The 23,095-nt window shown below is 45.0% G+C and overlaps 1 protein-coding gene across 1 annotated transcript in view; it reads right to left on the bottom strand.

Moving 5' to 3' along the window:
* CSMD2 (CUB and Sushi multiple domains 2) overlaps positions 1-23,095 on the bottom strand; it is a 597,686-nt gene that overhangs the window by 278,131 nt on the left and 296,460 nt on the right. The window contains 3 exon segments of the mRNA XM_053897825.1: positions 8,268-8,389; positions 17,651-17,775; positions 18,477-18,564. Of these exon segments, the coding sequence (XP_053753800.1) occupies positions 8,268-8,389; positions 17,651-17,775; positions 18,477-18,564 (335 nt within the window).

Genomic DNA, 23,095 nt, shown 5'->3' with positions numbered 1-23,095 from the left:
TATTTCTCTTTGGACCTTTTTATGGCTCCTGAGGGCAGCGGGGGGAGGGGAGTCCTAGTTACTGGAACATTCCTCCCACTTAAGCTCAGCCAGCAAAGGTTCTAGAAGGGGAATGGAATTCCAGGAAGAGTCCTCACATCCACAGATACCCAGGTGCCTGGGATGAAAAATCATCTCATGACCATAAGGAGAGGCAGGGACATGTGTCCCGCTCTGCTCACTTGCAGGCAAACCTCAGCCTCTCCTAACACCATCCTTCTTCACCTGCTCCTTGCAAGGGAGACCCTGTCGTCTCAGTCCTATGTGCCTCTCACTTACTTCAGATACTTCTACATCTTCACTCTCTTCCTCTTTGCCTGCTCCGCCCTCAGCCTACAAACATGCTCTAGTTTCTAACGTCCTAAACAAACCAACACTCTGAGCAGCCCCAAACTTTCTGTCCACGCTCCTTCCCTCTCATGCCCTTTCTCCTTCCTTTATGTCACCTTGAAACTTATCAAAAGAGCTATCTAGGCTCCTTGTCCCTAGAGCCTCCCCTCCCACCCATTCACTCCCTGCCCCACGGCTGTTTCTGTCCCCAAAGCTTCACTGAAAGGTCCTCTTCCAAGGCCAAAGGCAACAGTCTCTTTCCAGCACTTTCCCCAACAAGACTTGTTCATCACCACCACTGTCAGACATATTCTGGTTGGAAACCCTTCCTCCCTCTGTGGTGTGATTCTCCTACCTTACACTGCTCTTCCTGTGTCTTGCACTGTATTTCTTTCATCTATAAGGATGGTGTTCCCAGATCCATTCAGAATCTTCCTATTCTCTTCACTCTCTCCAGGAAGTGTTGTCTATTCCTTAGGCTTCTATTCTCACCCATGTGCTGATGAAGTAACACCCAAATCTCTCTCTTGAACCCAGACTGACCCAGTGTCCAACCAGTGTATCCAAATGTCACTGGATGAAACACAGGCACTTCAAATGCACCATGTTTCCATCCTGACCACTGAAAACACTTCTTCCTGTTTCATTTTCTTTTAAAGACTCCCATTGGGCCAAGTCGGAAAGTATCAAGTCATTATTCATCTGTCCATTGAGTCAATGTTTGCTGGGTGATCATTATGTGCCAGGCACCGTGCTGGTCACTTGGGATACATTGTTGAGTAAGACCCTCTTTCTCTCCTGATCCTCACAGCCAGTCAGCCACCAAGTCCCATTCCATTCCCTACATTTCTCTTAAATCTGTCTCCCTCTCCATGTTTCCAAAGCCTTTGGTTGGTGTCCCCATTCCTCTTACTTGGGTAATTGCTTCTGCCTCCTAACTGGTCTCTCTCCCTCCAGTATCCCTCTTGAATCCTCTCCACTGCTGCCAGAGTGATCTTTCAAGAACTCAGACCTTCCTGCTATTGCTTTTGTTCAGAAGAAAGCAGGACTCTCATCCTTACCAAGGCTGATCTCAGGGCTGTCAGTCCTACACCCTCCCATTTACTCTGGGACCTTGTTCCATCCAGCAGCATAGCCCAGCCACTGAAATGTATGGGCAGTGGAGTCACAAAGACCAGGTTTAAATCCTGGTGATGCCACTCCCTGGCTATGCACTATGGCTAAGTTTCCTACCCTTTCAACCTATCCACAATTCACGCTCTTTATCCATCAAGTGGGTCTCTTAAAACCTAATTAATTGTGAAGAGGATGAAATAAAATCATTTATACAGAAGGCTTAGCTCAGTGCTCAGCATATGGTATGCATACAGTAAGATATAACTGTTGCCGTTATTTCCAAGGGTCTAACACCTGTACCCTTAAAAATCTGTTTCAGGACAAAACCCAAGCCTCTCTGCCAAGCATCTAGGCTGACCATAATCTGGATCCTATGACCTTCCCATCCTCATCTTGATCCAGACATGCTGAATTACTTTCAGTTCTGAGAGGTGTTCTACATCTCAGTGCCTTTACACCTGCATCTACTCTCAGATAATGATTTCCAAGCCAACTCATCCTTTAAGATCCTGCTCAAATGTCTCCTCCTCTGTGAAAACTTCCTGACCTTCCAGTTAGTGGCTCCTTCCAACATTTTCCAAGATAGCGAACTGAATACCCCTCCATCTGCACTTACCCAAACTCTAGCTTTTTATTTATAGGCCTTTATTCTCTCCTATGTATTGTTCCTCAAAGGCAGAGATCATATCTATAGTCAATGAATGAAAAAGTGCTCATCTCACGACATATTGTGAACTTGAAGAGACTGTGCTTTTTGCTGCGGGAAATGCTCCAAAGGGGATTGGACAGGCAGTCCTTGGACACACCTGTATCTCTCCTGTGGGTCAGTGGACAAAGTTAGAAACACACTGTGCATTTTCCCTGATGTTTGCAGGAAGGCAGTTCTGATTCTTTAGTCTTGGATTTTGAGTTGCCCCACTTATACCCCCATCTTTCTGCCCTCAATGCTCCCTGACTCTCCTCCAGTGTGGTGTCAGTAAGGGACTTCCTTCAGCCTTTCTGGGATTCTCAGCACTGTCTGAAGTTCATAAAGAACCCATGGAGATGACAGGAACATCCTTTTTTACAGCTTCATTCTGAGGGAATACCCTTTGGAGAGGCTGTTTTCAGGAACCCAGGTTGGTGTGACCTCCTCCTGCAGGACATGTGAGGGAGTGACTCATATGGGGCCACTGACCTTCACACACCAGCCAAGACTAGCTCTTCTGGGCAGGGGAGGGGAGGGTGAATCAAATTGTTTCTCAGAAACTTCTCAGGCCTTACCTACACTTTCTCTTGCACTTCACCTTCAGGTGCAAAAGAAGACTGAGCTAAGTATCTTTAACAATACCCAAGAAAGAGTCTTCTCATCAACAACTTAATAACTTTGTGGTAGTAAGTCCTTCTTCTGGGCCAGCCTCCATCCCCATGTGGCTGAAGCATCCTTCCCCTTGACTAGGTTCATCATCAAACGGTTTGATGAAATAAAATATTTCTTTATAAAATGCCTCATAGAGGAAATCTGTTTCCATTGTCCCCCGCACTGTGGTCCTAAGCACCTTGACCAAACAACTTAAAAACACTGAGTAAAATTTAAAAAGGAAAAAAAAAGCTTTTTATAAATTAGTAAGTGCTATAAACAGAATCATATATCCCTAAAATTCATATGTTGAAACCCTAACCCCCCAATGTGATGGAATCTGGATATGGAGCCTTTATGGGGGTAATTAAGGTTAAATGAGGTCATAAGGGTAGGACTGTAATCCAATGGGATTGGTGTCCTTATAAGAGGAGCAGAAGACACCAGAAAGTCTCTCTCTGGATTCACACAGAAGAAAGGCCATATGAGAAGGAGGTCATCTACAAACGAGGAAGAGGCCTTGCCAGAAACTGAGTTTGCTGGCACCTTGATTGTGAACTTCTAGCATCCAGAACTGTGAGAAAAAAAATGTTCCTTGTTAGGTCTGCTATATTTTGTTATGGCAGCCTGGGCAGACTAATAAAGTAAGAATATTCAGAGTCCAAACCCGGTGATTGTAGGGACTCTAAATGTGATTTAGAGCATGAAGTTGGCATTGGCTTTGAGTGCATTTTTAAAGACTGGTAAAGTAGAGCTCTGGTTTTCAGGGCCTTGTGGAGAAGAGGGAACAGGAGACAAAGATCAGGACCCACCAAGGTGGGGACTCTAGTGTGACACCCCTGAATAAAGCTGCACCCTTAGTGTGAGGGTGAGTGAGCAACAAGCATGCCTGCCTTCTCATCTGCCACGACTGCCCTCTGGGCTGGTCTGGAGGCTGATTATTTATCTGAGATCTTGACACTGAGTGGACAGCACACAGAAAACTTCCCTTGAGACTCCTTCACAGTAAGTCTGCCTTCACATGGGTGTGGAGATTACTTGGGTGGTTTGAAACCTTCACACTAAGAATTTACTGTCAAAAGGTTTCTGGTTTGGTAATGCCACTAGGCACTGGGCAGAAGTGAAAATAAGCTGTCTCCGGAAGAAACCACCTTCTCCCCAGGTCTCAAAGAAGTCTCACAAAGTTTATGACTCTAACCACACAGTCAAGAGTTATAGACAGAAAAAATAAGGAAACGTGGTTCTATGGGCAAGAAGTAAGAAACGACAGATAACGGAACCAAACTTAAAAAGATTTCAGATTTGGGATTAACAGATACAGAATATAAAATAAATATGTGTAACATACTGAAAGAATTAAAGAGGGGTCTAAACATATGAGTAGGGGGCAAAATACTATAAAATATGATCAAAAACATTTAAAAAAAACAAATAGGACCTCATAAAATAAAAATGGTGCTATTTGAAATTAAAGCAAATCTTCAGGGAATGAATTCAACAGAGATTAGATGCAGCATAACAGAGAATTAGTGAAAAGAATGAGAGAAAATGGTAGAAGTTGGGGTGCCTGGGTGGCTCAGTTGATTAGCTATCCGACTTCAGCTCGGGTCATGATCTTGCAGTTTGTGAGTTCAAGCCCTGTGTCGGGCTCTGTGCTGACAGCTCAGAGCCTGGAGCTTGCTTCATATTCTGTGTCTTCCTCTCTCTCTGCCCCTCCCCTGCTTGTACTCTGTCTGTCTACTTCTCTCACTCAAAAATACTAAAAAAAATTTAAAAAAAAATTTTTTTAAATGGTACAAGTTATAAAACATAGAAGATGGGGTGAGAAAGATTAATATGCTTTGCCAGATTTCAGGAGCAGGATAGAGAGAGCATAAAGGAGAGAAAACAGTTGAAAAGACAATGGCTAAAAATTTTCCCAAATCAATGAAAGATAACAATCCATAGATTCAAGAGCTTAATGAAGTCAAGCAGGATAAATACCAAGATATCCACAACTAGACACTTGATTATGAAACTGCAGAACAATAAAGACAAGGAACAGACCATAAAAGCAGTGAGAAGAATATCATACAAAGGGATGACAATAAGCTTACAGCCACAATGGGAGCTAGAAGATATTGGAATACTTCCATGTGCAGAGAGAATATGATTATCAACCAAGAATCAAATACTTAGTGAATACCAATGTTCTTTCAAGAACAAGGGGAGAGCAGACATTTTAAGATAAACAAGAACTATGAAATTTTGTCATCAACAGGAAAATAAATTCTAAAGCATGGACTTTGGACAGAAAGAAATTCCAAAGAGAAGGACTAGATACACAAGAAGGAATAGTGAACAAAGTGGTAAATGTGCAAGTAAATCTAAATGGACATTAGTTTTATTAAACAAGAATAATCATGACTTGTGAGGAAAAGAAAGGCAACATGAAAATACACACCATAGAGTATGAATTGGGAGGGAGTAATTAAAATCCTCTAAGACCTCTCACTTTACAAGAGGAACATAAAATTACTATTTACATTAGCTTTTATTAAGTGTGCAAATTAATATGTCTTGGGTAACTCTAAAAAATAGAAGTGATAGTATAATTTAAACGGTCTAACTTTTCTAGTTGAAAGATGAATTGTTAGAGTGGATTTTTAAAAATCCAGCTATACATAAGATACACATAAAGCATAAGGAAGTAAAAAAGTTGAAAACAAGAGAACAGGAAAGATTTGTTAAACGACCCTCCCCCTGACCAAAAACAACAACAACAACAACAACAACAACAACAACAACAACAACAACAAAAGCTTGATGGATAGCGTGGGGGGAAAGTTTTCAAGTAAAAAACATTACTATAGGTAAAGAGAGTCATTATATAACTATTTTTGAAAAAGTTCAATTCATCAGCAAGATATATAATTCTCAACTTGCATGTCCAATAACACAGTCTCAAAATATATAAAGCAAAAACTGACAGAACTTCAAGGAAAAATAGGTAAACTACTATCATAGTGGGAGATTTTAATATGCCTTCTTCTGCAGTTGACTGATCAAGAAGACAAAACCAATGAAGATATAAAAGATATAAGCACAATTAACAGGGTTATGTAACAAAGATATTAGAACACAAAAACTACAAAATACAGTTTATTTTTTAAGCACGCAAAGAATATATGTGAAAAATGACATTTCTGATCCAAAAGCATGTCTCAACAGACTTCAAATGATTCAGTTACAATGTTCTCTGACCATGAGCTTTAGAATCACTAACAAAAGGACAGTTAGAAAAATCCTTTACTTGAAAATTAAGAAATATTTCTAAAAAATTCATGGTTAAAAGATAAAAGAATAATAGAGTTGGAAAATATTCTTAACTAAAGTATAATAGAAATACAACATATAAAACCCTGTGGGAATGTAGCCAAAATAGTTCTCAGGGGGAAATTTATAGTCTTAGGTGCTTAAATAAGTTTGAAAAATAATGAATTAAGCATCAAAATTAACATGCTAAATACAGGAATAACAGAATAAACCCAAATATAACAGGAGGAAAGAAATTGGTGAAGTAAAAAATAAATATATCAAAAGAAATATTAACGGAACCAAAACTGGTTATTTGCAAAGAATAAAAAATGTGAAACCTCTGGCAATATTTATTTAAAAAGATACAAAATTAGAAATAAAAGAGGGAATAAAATATATATAGTAAGAGATAGTATGCACAACTTTATGACCAATAAATTTGAAAACTTACTAAAAGGGACTGAAGAAAAAAATCCTAATAGTCCTTTGGTCATTAAAAGTATTAAATCTATAGTTTGAAATCTTCCAACAAAGGAACACCAAACCCAGATAGTTCTGCTGAAAAGCTCCACAAAACTTCCAGGGCAGAAGTTATTCCAATCTTTGCTAATAACTCCATAGGACAGAAAGAGAGGATACACTTGCCAAATCATTTTATAAGGCTAACAGTATCCTGATGAAAAAATCTGGCAAGGTTAATATGAAAAACAAAGGCCAATCTCACTAACAAAACAGAAGCAAATTACCAAACAAAATATTAGCAAATCAGGCATTTATAACAATAATACTAAAAGACCAACTTGAGTTTATCCCAGGAATGCAAGGTTGGTTTAATATTAGACAAATCAACCAATGTCATTCACCACCCTAAGAAAATTAAGGAACAAATCATGATTATATCAATAGATATAGAAAGGTGCTTGATAAAACTCTACACTCATTCACAATAAAAGTGCTTAGAAAGCTAGGGTAAGAAAGAAACTAAAAATTAAAAAAAACTTCAGCAAACATCATACTTAATGATAAAATAAAAACATCTATTTAACATCAAACAATGACAAGTGTGCCCATCAATCACAATGACTGATATTATACTGCAGGGTTGATATTATACATTAGGGCAAGAAAAAGAAAAAGAGAAGGTATAAACATCAGAAAGGAAGAAATGAAACCATCATTCTTTGTCTTTTGTAGATATCCCAAATAATTCACAGATAAATTATTATAAAAGTTGCTATGTTAAAAAAAATCAAAGAATAAAAATTAATAGTATTTCTAAACACTGGAAACAACTAGGGATAAAATGAAGTTTTAAAAGATACGATTTACAATAGTAACAATAAATAAAGCTACCTAGAGGTAAACAGATTAAATAGATTTTTTTGTGTAAAAAAATTACACAAGTTTATTGACAGCCATTAAAGAAGCCCTACGGAAACAGATGTACCATACTCAGGGACTGGAAGACTCAGTATCATAAAGATATCAGTTCTTCTCGAGTTCATCTGTAGTTTTGTCATAATTAAAATAAAGATTCAAACAGGTTATTTTGTGGATTTTGGCCAGATACTTGTAAAATTTATGAGGACAAAGGGCATTGCACAGGAAAAAACTAAATGTGAAATAAACATATGAAGAGACGTATACAGCGGTTCAGAAGTACACACACCAACATAGATAAATTTTAGAGACACAATTTTGAGCAAAGTTGATTAAGAATACATACAACATGATTATGTTTATACAAAGTCCAAATGCTTGCTCACTAAACAATGTTTTTTAAGGATACACACTGACATGCAAACTATAAAGAAAAGCAGAGGAATAACAAGTACACAGTCAAGGTACCTGAGGGATAGGGAATGGAATGAGATTGGTGAGGGACATGAATCACTAAGGTAACTCTGGTTTTTGTTAAGTTGGGAGATGACTATGCAGTTGTTGGTTGTATTGATGCTCTTTATATTTTACTCATATTTTACAATTATGCATTTTACTCCTTGATATTTAATGAAAACAGTTTTTAGGAACTGCCTGCAGAGAATCTACCACAAGCAAGTTCTAGGCTTGAAACCCCTTGTAGACCAACTGTCCCCAGCCCGGCCCTGCCCATGGGACACTTCCCATCCTCCCCCGGCAGCCTTACCTTGGCAGGGTTGAGTGCTGTGATGATCCACACACAGTGTGCATTGTTGTCATACTGAATAGGGAAATTGGGGGAGGTGATGATGCCTGAGGGGCCTCGAAGGTGGGCATCACACATGCGGGCTGCAGAGAGGAGATGAAAGGCAAGCATCTTAGTTTAGACTAGATCTAGTTCCCGTCCCCACCTCCTACTTGGAGCCAGAAGAGCCTGAAGTCTATACAGCCCCTCCCAAATATAACCTGCTTCCTATTTCCTTCCCCAGTTTTCAGCAGGCTCAAAGGAAAGTCACAGTTCCAGGAACATGGGGGTAGGGGCAGGCCCCACGTGTCCTCACCTGCTGCTCTGGAGACAATGATGAGCTTCCATGGTCAGGCTAGGCAAGCCTCCCTAGCCTGACCCTACTGTGATTGCGCAGCTTGTCTCCCCCAAGAGGGTATGGACTAGTACTCCACATGCTGACTTAAAGCCAGGTAGGCCCCAGGCACCTATGGGCCTGCTAAGCGGCTCACCCCTTGCACTGCTGACCTGTCTGTGTGTCCCCATTTGCTCTCAGCCTCTTTGAAGTAGAATCTCAGGATGTCCCTGTCAAGGCCACCCCATGAGGTCTCAGAATGTCTGCACCCAAGGACTCTGCCAAGGCCCCCAGCTCAGCCTGGTGCTGGGCACCCAGAGTGATTTCAGTGCTAATCAAGTACTTCCCAATTCCTTCCCCACGCTCAGCACATGTCTGAAACAGGCTTTTGACTGGAAGCATAAAGATTCAAGGTGAATTAGAAGAAGTGCTCTACTCAAGTAGATATAAAGTGTTATCAATCACAGCTTAATCTAATTAAGCTCTTTAAAATAGCTTCTAAACTAATTAGATTAAGTAGTGATTGATAACAGTTAAGGTACTACATTGTACCTAGGTGTTTGCCTCCTTTAAAAACGTGTTCTTTGGTTCTGGCCACATCATTCTTCAATGTTAGTGCTCAGCTATTTTAATAAAGAGTTCTATGAGTCTGTTCTGTTGCTGCCCACATGGCAATTTATCCTAATTGTAGGCAAAGTGCCTAACAGTAAAGAAATAGTGGGCAAATTCAACAAGCTTAAGTATATAAAATGAAAGTGGTGTCAAACCTGGTTTCCTCTGATGGGGCAAAATATCCTAGGGCTCCTCTCTGCATGTGGATAACGGCCATGATAAACCTTTCCCAGGAAAGCCTTCCTTCCAGGGCCTGGGACGCAGGTTCCACAGCCCCTGGACATATTTAATCTGCTCATTTCATGCACTCATTCCTGCACTCACTCATTCCAACATTTATTGAGTGCCTATTATGGGCCAGGCAGAGTGTGGGGAGAGAAAAATATCTAGGACACAACTCCTCCTCTCGGAAGGGCCACTGGCAAGTGGAGGAAATAGGTATGAAAACAGCTACGATCAAGTGGAGCGAATGCTGCCAGAGGGTGATCTGTAAGTGGCCATGGTTCAGAATTGCTCCTTCTCTATGAGTTCAGTGCCTTCAGCAAGGATGTTCCTTCTGGTGGCTCACCCTGGTCTTGCACCTGAAGCATCTTTTCTCTCATGAGCTCCAATGGCGGTTGAGTCAAGTTTGAACAAAGCCCTAGGGGAACCCTTTACTCCATTCCCTTCATGTACATCTGACTGTGCCTGTAATTCTGTGCTGGGAAACTCTTGGATTCGCAGACTGTACTCGAGACAACTGGGCCTGAAGGCAGCCCACCATGAGGAGGAGAGCACAGGCTGTGGAGTTTACCAGCTTAGCCTTCTGGATTTTAAATCCATTTGCTGGTTGGTTAAGCCTGGTGAGGTTGGAAAGCCTCTCTGATCCTACTTCATCTGTAAAATGGGGCTAGTGATACCACCTCATCAAGGCATGGTGAGGATGAAATTAGATGAGATACTGGATGTGAAGACTCATTCAGATCCTGGGACATCAACAATATTCAACAAAGGGGACTGTCGGACTCCTGATGCCATGTTCATTCCTTTCTCAAGGCCAAAGATCTTTTTCCTACTTTCCTTGGTTTCTTTACATAGGATTCATTACTATCCAAATTAGAAGAAGACCATCAAAACCAAAACCATGATCCCACCCACCCTTGCGAAGAGGACTTGGGGATTTAGAACCCTAGCCCTGCAGGAAATCCCTACAGATCCACTAGCAAGCACCATTTATACCTCTTCTGGAAAGTCAGTTTTTGTTGCCTCAAAAGCCCTCAGCTTCAGACTCAATTTATCCTGTACTTGTTTCTGAAAATTAGATGTGTTTGCATTCTGTTGAAACATGCTGAAGATCATTAGAGAGAACAGGTCAAAAAGGCATTTACCACTTTAAGGGGCTTGAAGGGCTTAAATATTACAATGTGCAGACGTTAACACGGGGCACCTTAAGACAGGTTCAGAATAGAGCACTTTTCCCCTCTGCTGTCTGGATAGGGTCGGGGGTCTGTGGACAGACAGACATCCCCCTGAGCAGCCAGACCCTGGGATCCCACCGACAAATGGACAGCTCATCGATGCCACCCACACAGGCTGGCAAAATGGTAGGTGTTCGGACAAGGTCTGAATAAATGAATAAACACATGTTTGTGTTTCTCTATCTGCCTTTTCCCATCAAATGCTCTTCTGGATAACTTCTATGAGAGACTTCTCCAGGACGTTTCATGCCTAAGCTATACAGATAGCAACCCAGGGGAGCTTAGGGAGATACCACCGGGATCCAGAGCCAATTCTGGCACTGAAACAACTAGGCACCAGAAAGGGAGCTACTCCAGATGGTAGTGCCTCTGATCTTCGGTCTTCTCCCCAAATCTTATTCCCACCCTATTCCATGCTGCCTTGCCCCACCTCTCCTGCTACTGACCTTCCTTTCTGCCCTTTCCCCAGGCCTCTCAAACCAGGTTCCCAGCACCAATTCCAAGGCAAACAAACCCTGACTGGTAGCTGCAACATCATTCGAAACCTCCCATCTACCTTCTGCCTTGACTGCAGCCTGTCTCCTTCTCTCCAGGCTGGTGTTTCCCCTCCAGCCCTCTGCAGTGGAGAGCTTTCTCCCACCCCCCAGTATTTCCTTTCGCAAATGTTTGCTGGACCCCCTAAGAAACTCTCCTCTGATCTTCACTGAGATCTCACCCCACAGACACCAACATTTTCTCTTTAGCCATAAGTTCCCCATCCTCTCTTCTGTCCTTATCTAACTTTGATTCCACGGTCCACCATTATGATCATTTTCTTACAGACCCACCAAAGTCTCTTGGCTCCTTTTTCCTTTTATCAGCCTGGATGACAGCAATCATGGATGAACCCCTCAACCTACATTCTCCAGGCCCTGTCCCCATACAACAGATTTTTGCTAAAGGAAAGGCACATGAATAGGAAGATTGATACCACTATTAATTCATGATTACCCACCCCCAAAAATCCTAGATATTGCCCGGTGACTCTGCCATTAACTCTACACTCTTCTCAAAGACTTAAGCCTTCTACATGCCCCCATACCTCTCACCCTTCCCCTAGCCTCCCCACACTATCAGTTGATGACCTTGCTTTAGTCTCTGTGGATGAAACAGAGGACATCTGGTGGGCATAGCCTCTCTCTCAGCCCCCAAATCTGCACTCCTGTCTGCTTTTGTGCTCATCTACTTCTTCCCTTCAGATTTCAACAGAGAGATGGCTCCTTCGCCTTTCAGAGGCCAGCCCCTCCTCATGAGATCTGGTGTCCCTGCCCAAGGTCAACCATGTCCATGAGCGTAGCCAGGGCCTGCTGTTCTGGGACTTAGGAGAGTCCACCTGTGAGATCTTGAACTCCATCATTCCATTCTTTCCCCTGTCGCCTCTATATGCAGCAGAGTTACTAGGTTTCAATGCTCCTGTTGTCCTAACATAGGCCCCTCCAGCCCTCTGGCTCCCTCATTTCTCCCTGCCTACTGATCCCTACCTGGCCCTTCCTTCACTACCCAGTCTGGACCTCAATACTCTTACACCCTCAATAGTCTTATATCTGCCATTGATGAATTCTACCATGTAGATTCATGGTTTCCATGGTAATTGAAGCTTTATCTGTGTTCTTCTTTGACAATTTCTCACAGAGGCAACTTCAAACATTTGCCACTCAGTTGAGCCACTTAACCCTATGCGTTGGTTTCTGGTCTTTGCTACATTTGACCTCTCTGGAGAATCTGACCCTACAGCTCCTTCTCTCTTTGTGAAACTCACATTTGTTGGCTTCTGTGTTGCCTCTTTGCTCTTCTCTTACCTCTCTGACTGATCTTTCTCAGCCTCCTTCTTGTTCATTAACTCCTCAAAATTAGTTGTCTAAATCTGGGTAAAGAATGTACATTTGCACATTTCCTGAAAATTGTCTGTGAGTTTACAATTAAATAATAATAAAAGTTACTAAAAAGTGGGGGAAGAGGGTGTTCTTCTATGTGGTTCCATCCAGTATACTGACTCCAAAGGATGTACAGGTGCCATTTTCAAGTAGGATAGAGACTTTGGAGTCAGGATTTGAATCACAGCTCAACCCATTAGCTTTATGACCTTGGGCAAGAAGGTTGACCATTCTAAGCTTGAGCTAAACATAATATATGGATATTTCCACTTTCTTCACAAATAAATTATGAAAAATGCATACTGCAATGCTTTATACAAGTATAAATGGTGTAATAAATGGGAGCTTTATCATTAATATATATATATACACACATATGTACGAATATATATAGATATACATATCTATATATATACATAGATAGATAGATATACATATATATATGTATATCTATCTATCTATGTATATATATCTATATATGTATATCTATATCTATCTATCTATCTATCTATCTATCTATCTATCTATATATATTCTGGCACAGTCACCTAGGGGTAATAACTACAAAGGAGAGGAGAGGAAGGTAGGGGTAGGAGTGGTAGAGGAGAGAGAGGGGAGGGGACAGGAGAAGAGGGGATAAAAACAGAATTCTGAACAACATTAGTGTTTAAGGAGTGGGCCTGAGAAGCTGGTCCAGTGAAGGCCACCAAGAAGGAAGACAGCCACCTGTTAATTTTCATGGCATTTAATTCCGCTGATTTGTGCCATATTTCCCACGTTTCACTCCCATCTTCCACTCCCATCTTCTGAGAATGAGGGAGATGATTCAGAGCATTTTGGTCATTTTCCCTGTGCCATATGGTATGTTAACAGCAAGGCTGCAACTTGTACTTAGGTCTCTGAGTCTTGAGTCAGGTGTTCTATCCACCAAAAAGGCTTTTTTTCTAAACAGATACACAAGTAAGTGTAAATATATATGTATGTATATACATATACATTTGTACAGCAAATAGTTGATTTCTCCACACAGGAAAAAAAATAATGTATGGTTTTCTGTCAAGTATCTACTCTATGGCTCACTAACTGTATCTCATCTGGGGCTGGTACTCAGTTCCTATTCTCTGTCAACACCAATTTGTGGTCACAAGAAACCAGGCCTCCAGGTCTCCTGGTTGTCAATTTGGTCCTCTTCGCTCTATTAGTGGCTTACAAACAGTGTTCCCTAGAGCCTCAGGGTCCCTCTGAGGTAGCCTAGAGGCTGCTCAGAGGGAAGGGGAAGCCCCAAATCCCCTTCCCCTACTTCAATGGAAGAAGCTCCATTTGTATCTGTTTTATTTATTAGGCTTCTGCAAAAGCTTATTTTTAAATATTGGGCTCTGTATGTAAAATAAGTCCCACAAGCTCTATATTTTATGACCCCGCCTCTATCTGGGGCTGAAGAGAATGAGTAGGTTTCACGTTGACCTCAGTGTACTTCGGATGATCAAACTTGTCTAGGAGTCAAATTAGAAACTTCTTCTTCTTTTTTTTTTTTTTTTTTTGGAACTTATTTCTTTGGTGGGACTGAAAGAAAAGAAAAACCTGTGAATACCTAATTTCAAATTTCAAAATGAGGGCACAGTCCTATATTGCTCATTCATTTCAATCACCGGTTCATTCAGGTCATCCTTCAACATTTGTTGAGAACCTATTATTTGCCAGGCCCCATGTTTTAGTAGAATTAATTGTGTGGAAAATGAATATTTAAAATCAAATCATATTTTAAATGCATTAGAGGAAAAATAATACCAGTGTTATTAGTGGTGAATCCTCTTTAGAATATGATCTTTTTGATAACCTGCTTATTAGTGGAGCTATCCTGGAATTCAAAGAGTTTTGTCCCTTTTTATTCTTAAAGTGGGGTTCACTTAAACTTCAACAAAATATTACAATTATGATAGTAATTCTAACTAATTAAAAACAAGAAAATTTTTTAAAGGAAAAACTTTCAAAACGGCCAAAATAAGAGGAACCCTTGAATCTGATATCTGTCTCAGCCCTTGGCCTTCAGGGAAGCCGGAGGGGAGGCCATCCAAGTCCAAACCCAGGAGGGTTTGCCTATCTCTTCCTGCTTTCCAATGACCCTGGAGAGAGAAAACAGGAGGGGGTAGTGGCATTCTAACCTGGGCTGAGAATCCCCTCTCCACCACAGTGGGTGCTGGTCACCTTCCATAAAATGGCTTGTTTAAATTTCGCCATCACTAGGGAGACGAGGTTTTGTTTTCTTAATTCACAAGTGAGGGCCCTGTGGCTAAAAATGATGCAGGAACCTGTCCAGGGCCAGCAACCTAATAGGCAGCAGAGTTGTGATCTACATCAAAGTCTGTGTGCCTCCTGAGCTGTGTGATTGCAGGAAGATTGGCCAAGACCGTGAGGGAAGAGACTTCTAAAAATCTGTGAACCGTAGAGGCTGAGGGTGTGCTCCCAGGCTGGGGGAAGCTGTGTGCAGACAGAACTCAGCCGCTGAAACTAAACTGAAACTAAACACTAGTGTGCACAAGCCTCGCAGGCACACCAGGATCATCTCCCAGGGAGTGCTTTCAAAGCCACCACCTCGTCTAGTCCTCACGGTAATGCCATGGAGTCATGGTCTATAATCCTTGCCTTTTAGCAGAGAGAGAGCGGGGCGGGGGGTGGGGGTGGGGGCGGGGTGGCGGGGGATTCAGAGAGGAGAAGAAACTAGTTCAAGGACACCCAGCTAAAAAGTGGTGATGGCTGGATTTGAATGCAGTTCTGACTGGCTTTGTTTTCCATGATTTTCCTCCGTTTCCCAGGGGCAGAGTAGGAAATGAGAACGGATGTGTAAAGCTTAGCCAAAAGCTCAGTTAACAGTGTGGTGGAGAATTTAGAGTCCAGTGTGTCAAAATCACTGGAGATGACCTGAGTGGGCCACACAACATGTCTGGAGAAAAAGATAAGTGGATCACTTGACTGTGAACTTCCTTCTGAAACACCAGCCCTTCCCTACCCCGGGCAAAGTCATGTAAACTACCACTGTTACTAAGAGAATAGTCTTTCACCAATGAAAAAGTCTTGGGAGAGATCAGATTCCACTACTGACTAAAGGCATTGTTATTCTGGCTCCTCAAAAGGAGTTTTGAAAGAACAGATTGGCCAAGGTTCCCTTGGTCCTCAGACTTGATAACTCTATGCCTCTCTACACAGCTGGTTTCTTGGCTCCCTGGAAATGGAGTGTTTGCTATCTGATTATTCATTAATTCAATCATCCATTCAGCATATGTTATGGAACACCTACTATGTGCCAAGCCCTGTTCAAGGCAAGTGAACAAAACAAAAGTCCTTGCCCTATAGAGCTGGTGTTCCAGAGTGAGGATGTTCATTTTCTTGTCAAGCTCTTCTCGATTCATTCGATGTTTCCATATCCACAACTCCATCTGACCACATTAACACAAGATGGGCAGGGTAGGTACCATCATCTACAGTTACAGGTAAGAAAATAAGCTCAGGGAAAATAGATGATTTGCCAAATTGCCCATGGCTAGCTGGTGGCAAAGCTGAGAGTTATACCTAACGATTCTTCTTTGGTTTGCTTTTAAAAATATCTTAGCTAAGTGGAATCTTTGAAATAATATAGCCAAGATCAGTGGGAACAAAAAGTACATTATTAATTGTGGCTCATGGCTGCCTCAAACTTGAGTGAGAATTAATACATTTAAGGCTTATTTCAAAGGGGTTTTCATGACCCTCTTCCAAGATAACTCATCAACACGTGAAAAAAAGGAAGTGGGTCTCAGCTCCAACCCAAGCCCTTTCTCCTGGATCCCTTTCTGTGCATAAATTTTGCCTGGAGAGAGGCAAAGCATCTCCTTCTCAAACTAGGAAGGATCCAAAATATAACTTTATGGTGGGCGGTGCACCTCCTTTTCCAAAGGGGCACTCAAAAGTGCAACTGTTGGGGCACCTGGGTGTCTCAGTCGGTTAAGCAGATGACTTTGGCTCAGGTCATGATCTCACCGTGTGTGAGTTTGAGCCCCACATCAGGTGAGCATAAGCCTCACTTCGGGTGAGCTCAAGCCCCATTCTTGGCCCTGTGTTCTCTCTCCCTGTCTCCCTCTCTCTCTCTCTCTCCGCCCCTCACTCGTGCTCTCTCTCTCTTAAAACAAATAAATAAATAATAATAAAAAAAGAGCAACTGTTGGCTTTGTTCACAAACTCCAGAGAGGTTGCTTACTCTTGCACCAAGAAGCCATCTCCAGTCATGTGCACAAACAAAAGAGAGATGCACACAGAGAGTAAAAATTAAAAGCCAGCTAATGTTGTCCTGGGGGATGAGGCCAGGGGCTTCTCTACCACACAGGCAGCTGCTGTCCTGTCCCAGTGAAGGAAAACGTTCAGGATACTATTTTAAGATTTGGGGGATGGGGGCTAGGCCAGGCCAGCCTCAGTCCATGTGATAGCTGAGGATGTGGGTGGCAGGGCGTTTGAGAACAAGACGACCATGTGTGGGGTTAGAAGATTCCCACGGAGAAGTGTTCTGATATCATGGTCCACATTGCTCCTGCCTCGCTAAGAGCATTCTTCTAGAGTTGATAGGTCTGTTTATTGCTGAGTATGTAGAAAGAAACAAAGGCATTGAGAAGGAGGGTTTGGGGTGTGTATGTGTTATAATGAAGAGATTCGGGGTGGCATCATACAAGGTGACCTCCCTTCCCATCTAGGTATAGCTGTGATGTCTTTGTGCAACGAGTTAGCAACCTGCTACAATGGGTCTTCCCCATTAGACTGTAAGGTCCATGCAGGGCAGGGGCCATGTCTCTCGTCCCCACCTCTGTATCTCCCGATCCTAGTACAGGCCGTGATATGAGAAGATGCTAACTAAATGTAGTAAGTTAATTAGCCAATGAACCCAGAGCCCAAGGCCTGGGGAGCACTGAGTGTGAGGCGGGCCCGTCTGGATGAGAGCCTGGACCTCAGGGACCAGGAGCTGGGCTCCATCCTGCACACGCAGCCCAGCTCCTGGCCGGCCTCCCTTTCCCAGGGTGCCCTCACCTCGGCAGACTGGCCTGTGGTCGCTCCAGGCCGCAAACATGTCGCTCACTTTCATACAGGTGATCCGCTTGGACCCTTGCAGGTCATAGCCCTCGCTGCAGGTGAACTGGACGCTGGATCCTAACCTGGGAGACAAGGCGTGTCTGTGAGCTCAGCCCTGGGCCTGCCGGGCCCACCCAAGTGCTTCCCGTTTCCACAGAGAAGTACCACACCGAACGTTATTTCTCCTCTGGCCTTTAATCTCTACTCCACTGCTTCATCACTTGAAGTCTCCATTGAAAGGAACATCTGCTCCTTATCGTCTTTTTTTTTGGACCATTTAATGGTTTTAGGATTGAGTTAAAAGGTGACTTTTGAGCAAAACAGTCATGCTCTAAGATAAGTACCAATTAGGACAGCTAAGAGTGGGCGGATGATACCCATACACTTTAATGAAAATGGAGGATTATGGGAAGATGCCTTGATTATTAGAAATTCTGCAAGATGCACCATCTTGGGCCCCTGGATCTCCAGATTATGGGAGACATAAGCTGCCTGCTGTCACGTCATTACTGATGAGGGCAGTTCTTGTACCCCAGCGATAGGTGTGCTGGCTAACGCTGGCAGGCTGTGGCCCTTCCCTTCTCCTTAAGGCTACAGGCAGTCTTCCCAGGACTGGCCCAGGAAAGAATGCCAGAGGCCATGGTTCTTCCTCAGAAAGTGTCTGTTCCTGAATCCACACTGTCCTCTGCTTTGTATCTCCAAGAAGATCAGCCCCTGTCTCCCCCACCCCCAAACCAGGCCACCCACCCTTCTTGCAGTCAGAAAGTTCCAGAACAGGTCTTACCTGAAATCCGAGCCTAGTCTTTTGCCCCTTTCAGGTATGCCAGGGTCTGGACACATATTATGCCCTTGGGACACACCAACCTGAGTTACTACAAGGCAAAAAACAGCACAAACAGAGATGGGTAATCACAGGAAGGCACAGCTGGGGCAGTGGCTCAGGGTGGGGGGTGGACACAGAGACAGAATGAGGCCCTGCTCCGTGCGGCTGTGTGGGGCTGTGGGGTCTCCTGGGCTCAGGTTTTACGAGCATGTAAGGTGGGGAGGTGCTTTTGACAAATTCCTTTGCGAGCCAAGTCCAAGTGAAATTCATCAAGAGCATTTGGGATCAGAGGCAGGCACCCCAGACCGGCAACCACCCCATTCCCTCATCCCACCCCAGCGACCAGAGGTGGACGGCCCTCAGCCCCCAGTGACCTCCTCACCCTGTGCTTCGGATCCAGGGGTGGTGACTCTAGATGAGATGATCACCCCCAACCTCAGCCCCCAATGGAGAAATGACTCAAAGAAAGTTAAATAAAAGGTGGATGTGTGATCAGGAACGGTAAAGAATGTACGAGAAAGCTGCAGTCTGAGGTTCAAAGCAGGGACTTTAGCTCAAAAGTGGATATTTCTGCCAAGAAAACTCTTCCCATCAGACGCCTTCTCAAGCTGAGTAAGCAATAACCAGAGCACCCCCTGTCCAATGCCACCGGCCAAGGGCACCAGCGGAGATGGCCCTGGCGGTGGTTCTGGCAGATGGTGTGATGCTCTCACACTTGCCAGCACCCAAGTTCTGTTTACACAACCATGTGCAAAGTCATCTCTGCCAAAGGAGAAGCCTGGTCAGGGGCGGCGGATACACACAGTTTTCTCCTGTCTCCAGTGGACAGGGTAGAAACCCTCCAGCCCCTGCTGGCTTACTGTTCTCGAGATGCTCATACTTATGAGGCTGGAACTCTCTCACACCCCTGGATTCCTGGCTTTCGGGATGACCAGGAGCTGGGGCCAGGCACACAGCTTGGCCAGAGGACTTCCGTTCAAGGCCTCACCACTCCCATGATCCCAACAGCACCCTCAAGACAGAGATGACGGGGGGTCTGCAGCGACATTCTCTGAGTTGGCTCGTGTGCCTCCTACCCACTCAATGCCCCACAATATGAGCAACGGCTCCAGTCCTCACCCACTCACCCACTCACTCATTCCCGCACATGAGTGCACAGCAAGCATTAATTGAGCACCTAGTGTGTACAAGACCCTAATTTAGATACCACAGGAGATGCAACAGTCAGATGTCAGAGATGACCACTGTCCTCAAGGAGCTCCCAGCCAAGTGAAGACGTGAAATAGAAACAAACTGCAGAACCACGATGGGGAAGTGATGAAAGTGGCAGCCACAGGGAGATTGAAAGGGAAGACCCATCTTCTGTTGCTGAAAAGAATGGAAGGCTGCCTAGTAGAGGTGCCATTTAACATGGATCCTCTGAGACAGCAGGATTTGAACACATGGTGACAGAGGAATGGCAGTTCAGACAAACAGAGGAGCATGAAGGGTGAAGCGAGGACATGGAAACAAACGTGAGGGTTGCCTAGTGTGGCCAGAATAGGAGAGAGGGCGCTGAGTGGTGTGGAAGGGTGGGGGGTGATGCTTCAGAGGTCAGACTTTTCAGGGGTTAGAGTCTGATCCTAAAAGTGATGGGGAGCCACTGAAGAGTCCTGAGGGGGAAGGGCACAGTAGGATGATCAGGGGGATGCCGGTTCCTGTGGGACAAGCGGGGGAGTGTTGTGCCTGGCGGTGGGGACTGATGTGAAGGGATGGGAGTGGACGTGGTGAAGAAAGAATAACCAGGGGTCATGGAAGACTAACTCGTGGGGGGAGGGAGCAAGGGATTTCTTCACCTGGGGACCTGTGAAGCCCCATCTTAGACTCACTGAGTCCGGAGCTCATTTCTACAGTTAGAAGGCTGGTGTAGACCCCGTTCAAACCTCCAGGTACTACAGGGTGTGGCTGGCCAAGGGGACCTGGGGATCTGGACAGACTGTACACAAGCCAGACTCCCGGTGTCTTCCTGGCCGTGTGGCTTTGAGCTCAAGGCCTCTCGGGCAGCCTCCCTTTCTCCAACATTCCATAGGGCCAGGGTAAAGCCAGCCACTCCCAGCGGGCACTAGCCCTACACCATCCCCTTCCTTGCTAAGCCTCTCCTTCCAAAACTTTCCTGTCCAGGACCCTCCAGGCTGGGATAATAAGATGGAAGTGCGGTCTCCAAACCCAGAGCAAGCTCCTGCTACCCGGAGCCTCAGTGTTCTGCAAACAATGGGAAGGAAGGAGACAACGGGTCCTCTGGGATCCCCAGGGAGGCAGAAAGGCTCTGTTTTAAGAAGATGAGGATGTCAGTCCTGAGCTGCGCGTGTGCTTTATCTAAGCCAGCCTCACCGAGATCCACCCGGTACTGAGGACTTGTCAGCTAAGCATTTGCCTTCCTCAGGCTTGGCCCACTCACCCCTGCCCACGGACCACACCCATCCCAAAGTCCCCGGCGCCCACCACATGGGAACCGTGCCCAGCCGGTAGCACATTAACACGGTACAGCAGTTTCCTGCCCTATCACTCGGTACTCAAACCACCCAGGGAGCAGACAGAGCAAAGGCTTTGGGATGGGGATGCAGCTGGACCAGAGAGGAGAGGCCACGGCAGTACCCACGTACCCAACCACAGCCCTGCACATGCGCAGCCAACACTGCCCCCCCACTCCTTAAACCGCCCCCTGGAAGTAAGGCTCAGGCACTATCCTGGAAGGTACCAGCCCAGGGGTAAGTGCTCACACCCCCTGCCCCCGAGGCCCTGTCTTCCTGGGAGGACTGAGAGCAAGGACTTCCAGGCTCCCCAGGAAACAGGCAAAGGTAAGTCTCAATGAGCACTTTACTGTCTGAGTTATGGCATCAAGAGGGCTTTCCCCTCTCTTTCCTTAATCCCAGCCTCCCCCGCCTATTCAAAACCAGCTGCTTATTGATTCACTGTTGGCTACAGAGGGATGGAAGAGAAGGGAAAGTGGACCTCACCCCCCAAACCCACAACACACTCAGAAAAGCCATGCCTCCCACCCAAAGGGAAGGAGACATGGACACATGGGCAGTCAGGGCTGTGGCCGGGGGTTGGTGGTGCCCACGGACCACCTCGTGAAGGCAGCAAGTGGGGTCCAGGATAGGTAAGTGGGGCCCACTCTTTGCCTGAAGTTCAGGACATCTGTCCACAGGGAATGTGGGCAGAACACAAAGGGCGGGACACCTGCAGACATTTGGTGGTGCCTCCTTGGCAGCTGAGCTGTGTGCCCATCCCTCCCCGAGGAAATCTTAGAACGGAGACCAGTGTCTTGTAGTAGAGAGAAGTGTATTTTTTTTTTTTCCAGAGTCTCTGCATTATTTCGTTAGAATAAGATTTCTTCATCTTTCTGAGAGAGCTTCCGGCACCTCTGAGTAGCTACTGAAAAGCATGCCCCGCCCCCTGCCCCCGCAAATGCACTCACAATATCACATGTAGTTTTTAGCTAGTTCACAGACCTCTTTAAGTCCTAGGTCAAGATGGCCCATGTGAGATCCGACAGCACCCTTGGGAAGAAGGGAGAGTAAGGTTTTGCATCCCATTTCACAGATTTGGAACCTGAGACACCAGTGCCTGGGGTACCACGTCACCTGAAAACACACTGGGATAAAAACTTGCTCTCCAAACTCTGGGCCATTTCCCTGAAGTTTGCTTCTGGCTCCCGGGCAAAGTCTGAAATGAACTCATGCTGACCTCAGTTCGTGTGCTGTCCTGTGGCTACAGAAACAATGAGCCTGTGAGGGCCAGGGCCGTGGCTGGAGCCTACTCTGCAGACTCCTGGCCTAACCCTTGGCTCTCTGCACCCCTTCCCCTGCTCCTCTAGCCCACCACAGAAGCTGGTGGCAGAGGGCTCCTGGCTGCCCTCTGCCATCAAGGCCAGAATGCTTGGAGCTGATGGTCCCCAGAGACAGAGAGTGGAGACTTGAAAGACCAGAGAAAATGCCACAGCCAGGCCCAGTTCGGTCGCGGCTTCTCCCCCCCCCCCCCCCCCCCCCCACTCCCTGCCCACATCTGCACACAGCTCTGGAGCCACCACCGGCTGCTCTCCATCCCTCTCAGGAAGTACTTTCAGCACCTCAAGGCAAGGGAGCATGTAGAGGTGAGGTGAAAGGAGGTTAAGACTAAGGGGAGAAACAGAAGGAGCGGACAGCAGAGAGGATGCAGAAGAAGGAGGGAGGGGAAATGGAGGGAGAGAGACGCAGAAAGGCAAAGGAAGGGCAGAGGAGGTAGAGCAGAAGAAGGCCAGTCTTCTGGGGGGTCCCAGACCAGGGAAAACTCTCTACACTCACCTTCGAACAAAACTGGATTCTTTGGAAAATCTCCAGTGCTTTCACGTCCAGCCTTCTGGGGTGGCCCAGAACCTTCCTGAACCCCTTCTTATGCTCTAGTCTAAGAGCCCATTAGCACAGGCTCTAATCCGTTGTTTCCAGGGTGACATTCCAGCCCATTCCCCAGCCACTGGGATTTTATCTTTCAAACACCAATAGCAGAAACATGTTCCCATACACAAAATCTTCCCATGGCCAAGCACAGAGACCCCAGCA

The sequence above is a fragment of the Panthera pardus genome, unplaced genomic scaffold, assembly GCF_024362965.1.
Source record: "Panthera pardus isolate Hobbes unplaced genomic scaffold, ASM2436296v1 HiC_scaffold_11, whole genome shotgun sequence".
Taxonomy (NCBI): Eukaryota; Metazoa; Chordata; class Mammalia; order Carnivora; family Felidae; genus Panthera; species Panthera pardus.
Note: the sequence above shows the minus strand (reverse complement) of the source record. Positions and strands in the feature narration are given on the sequence as shown.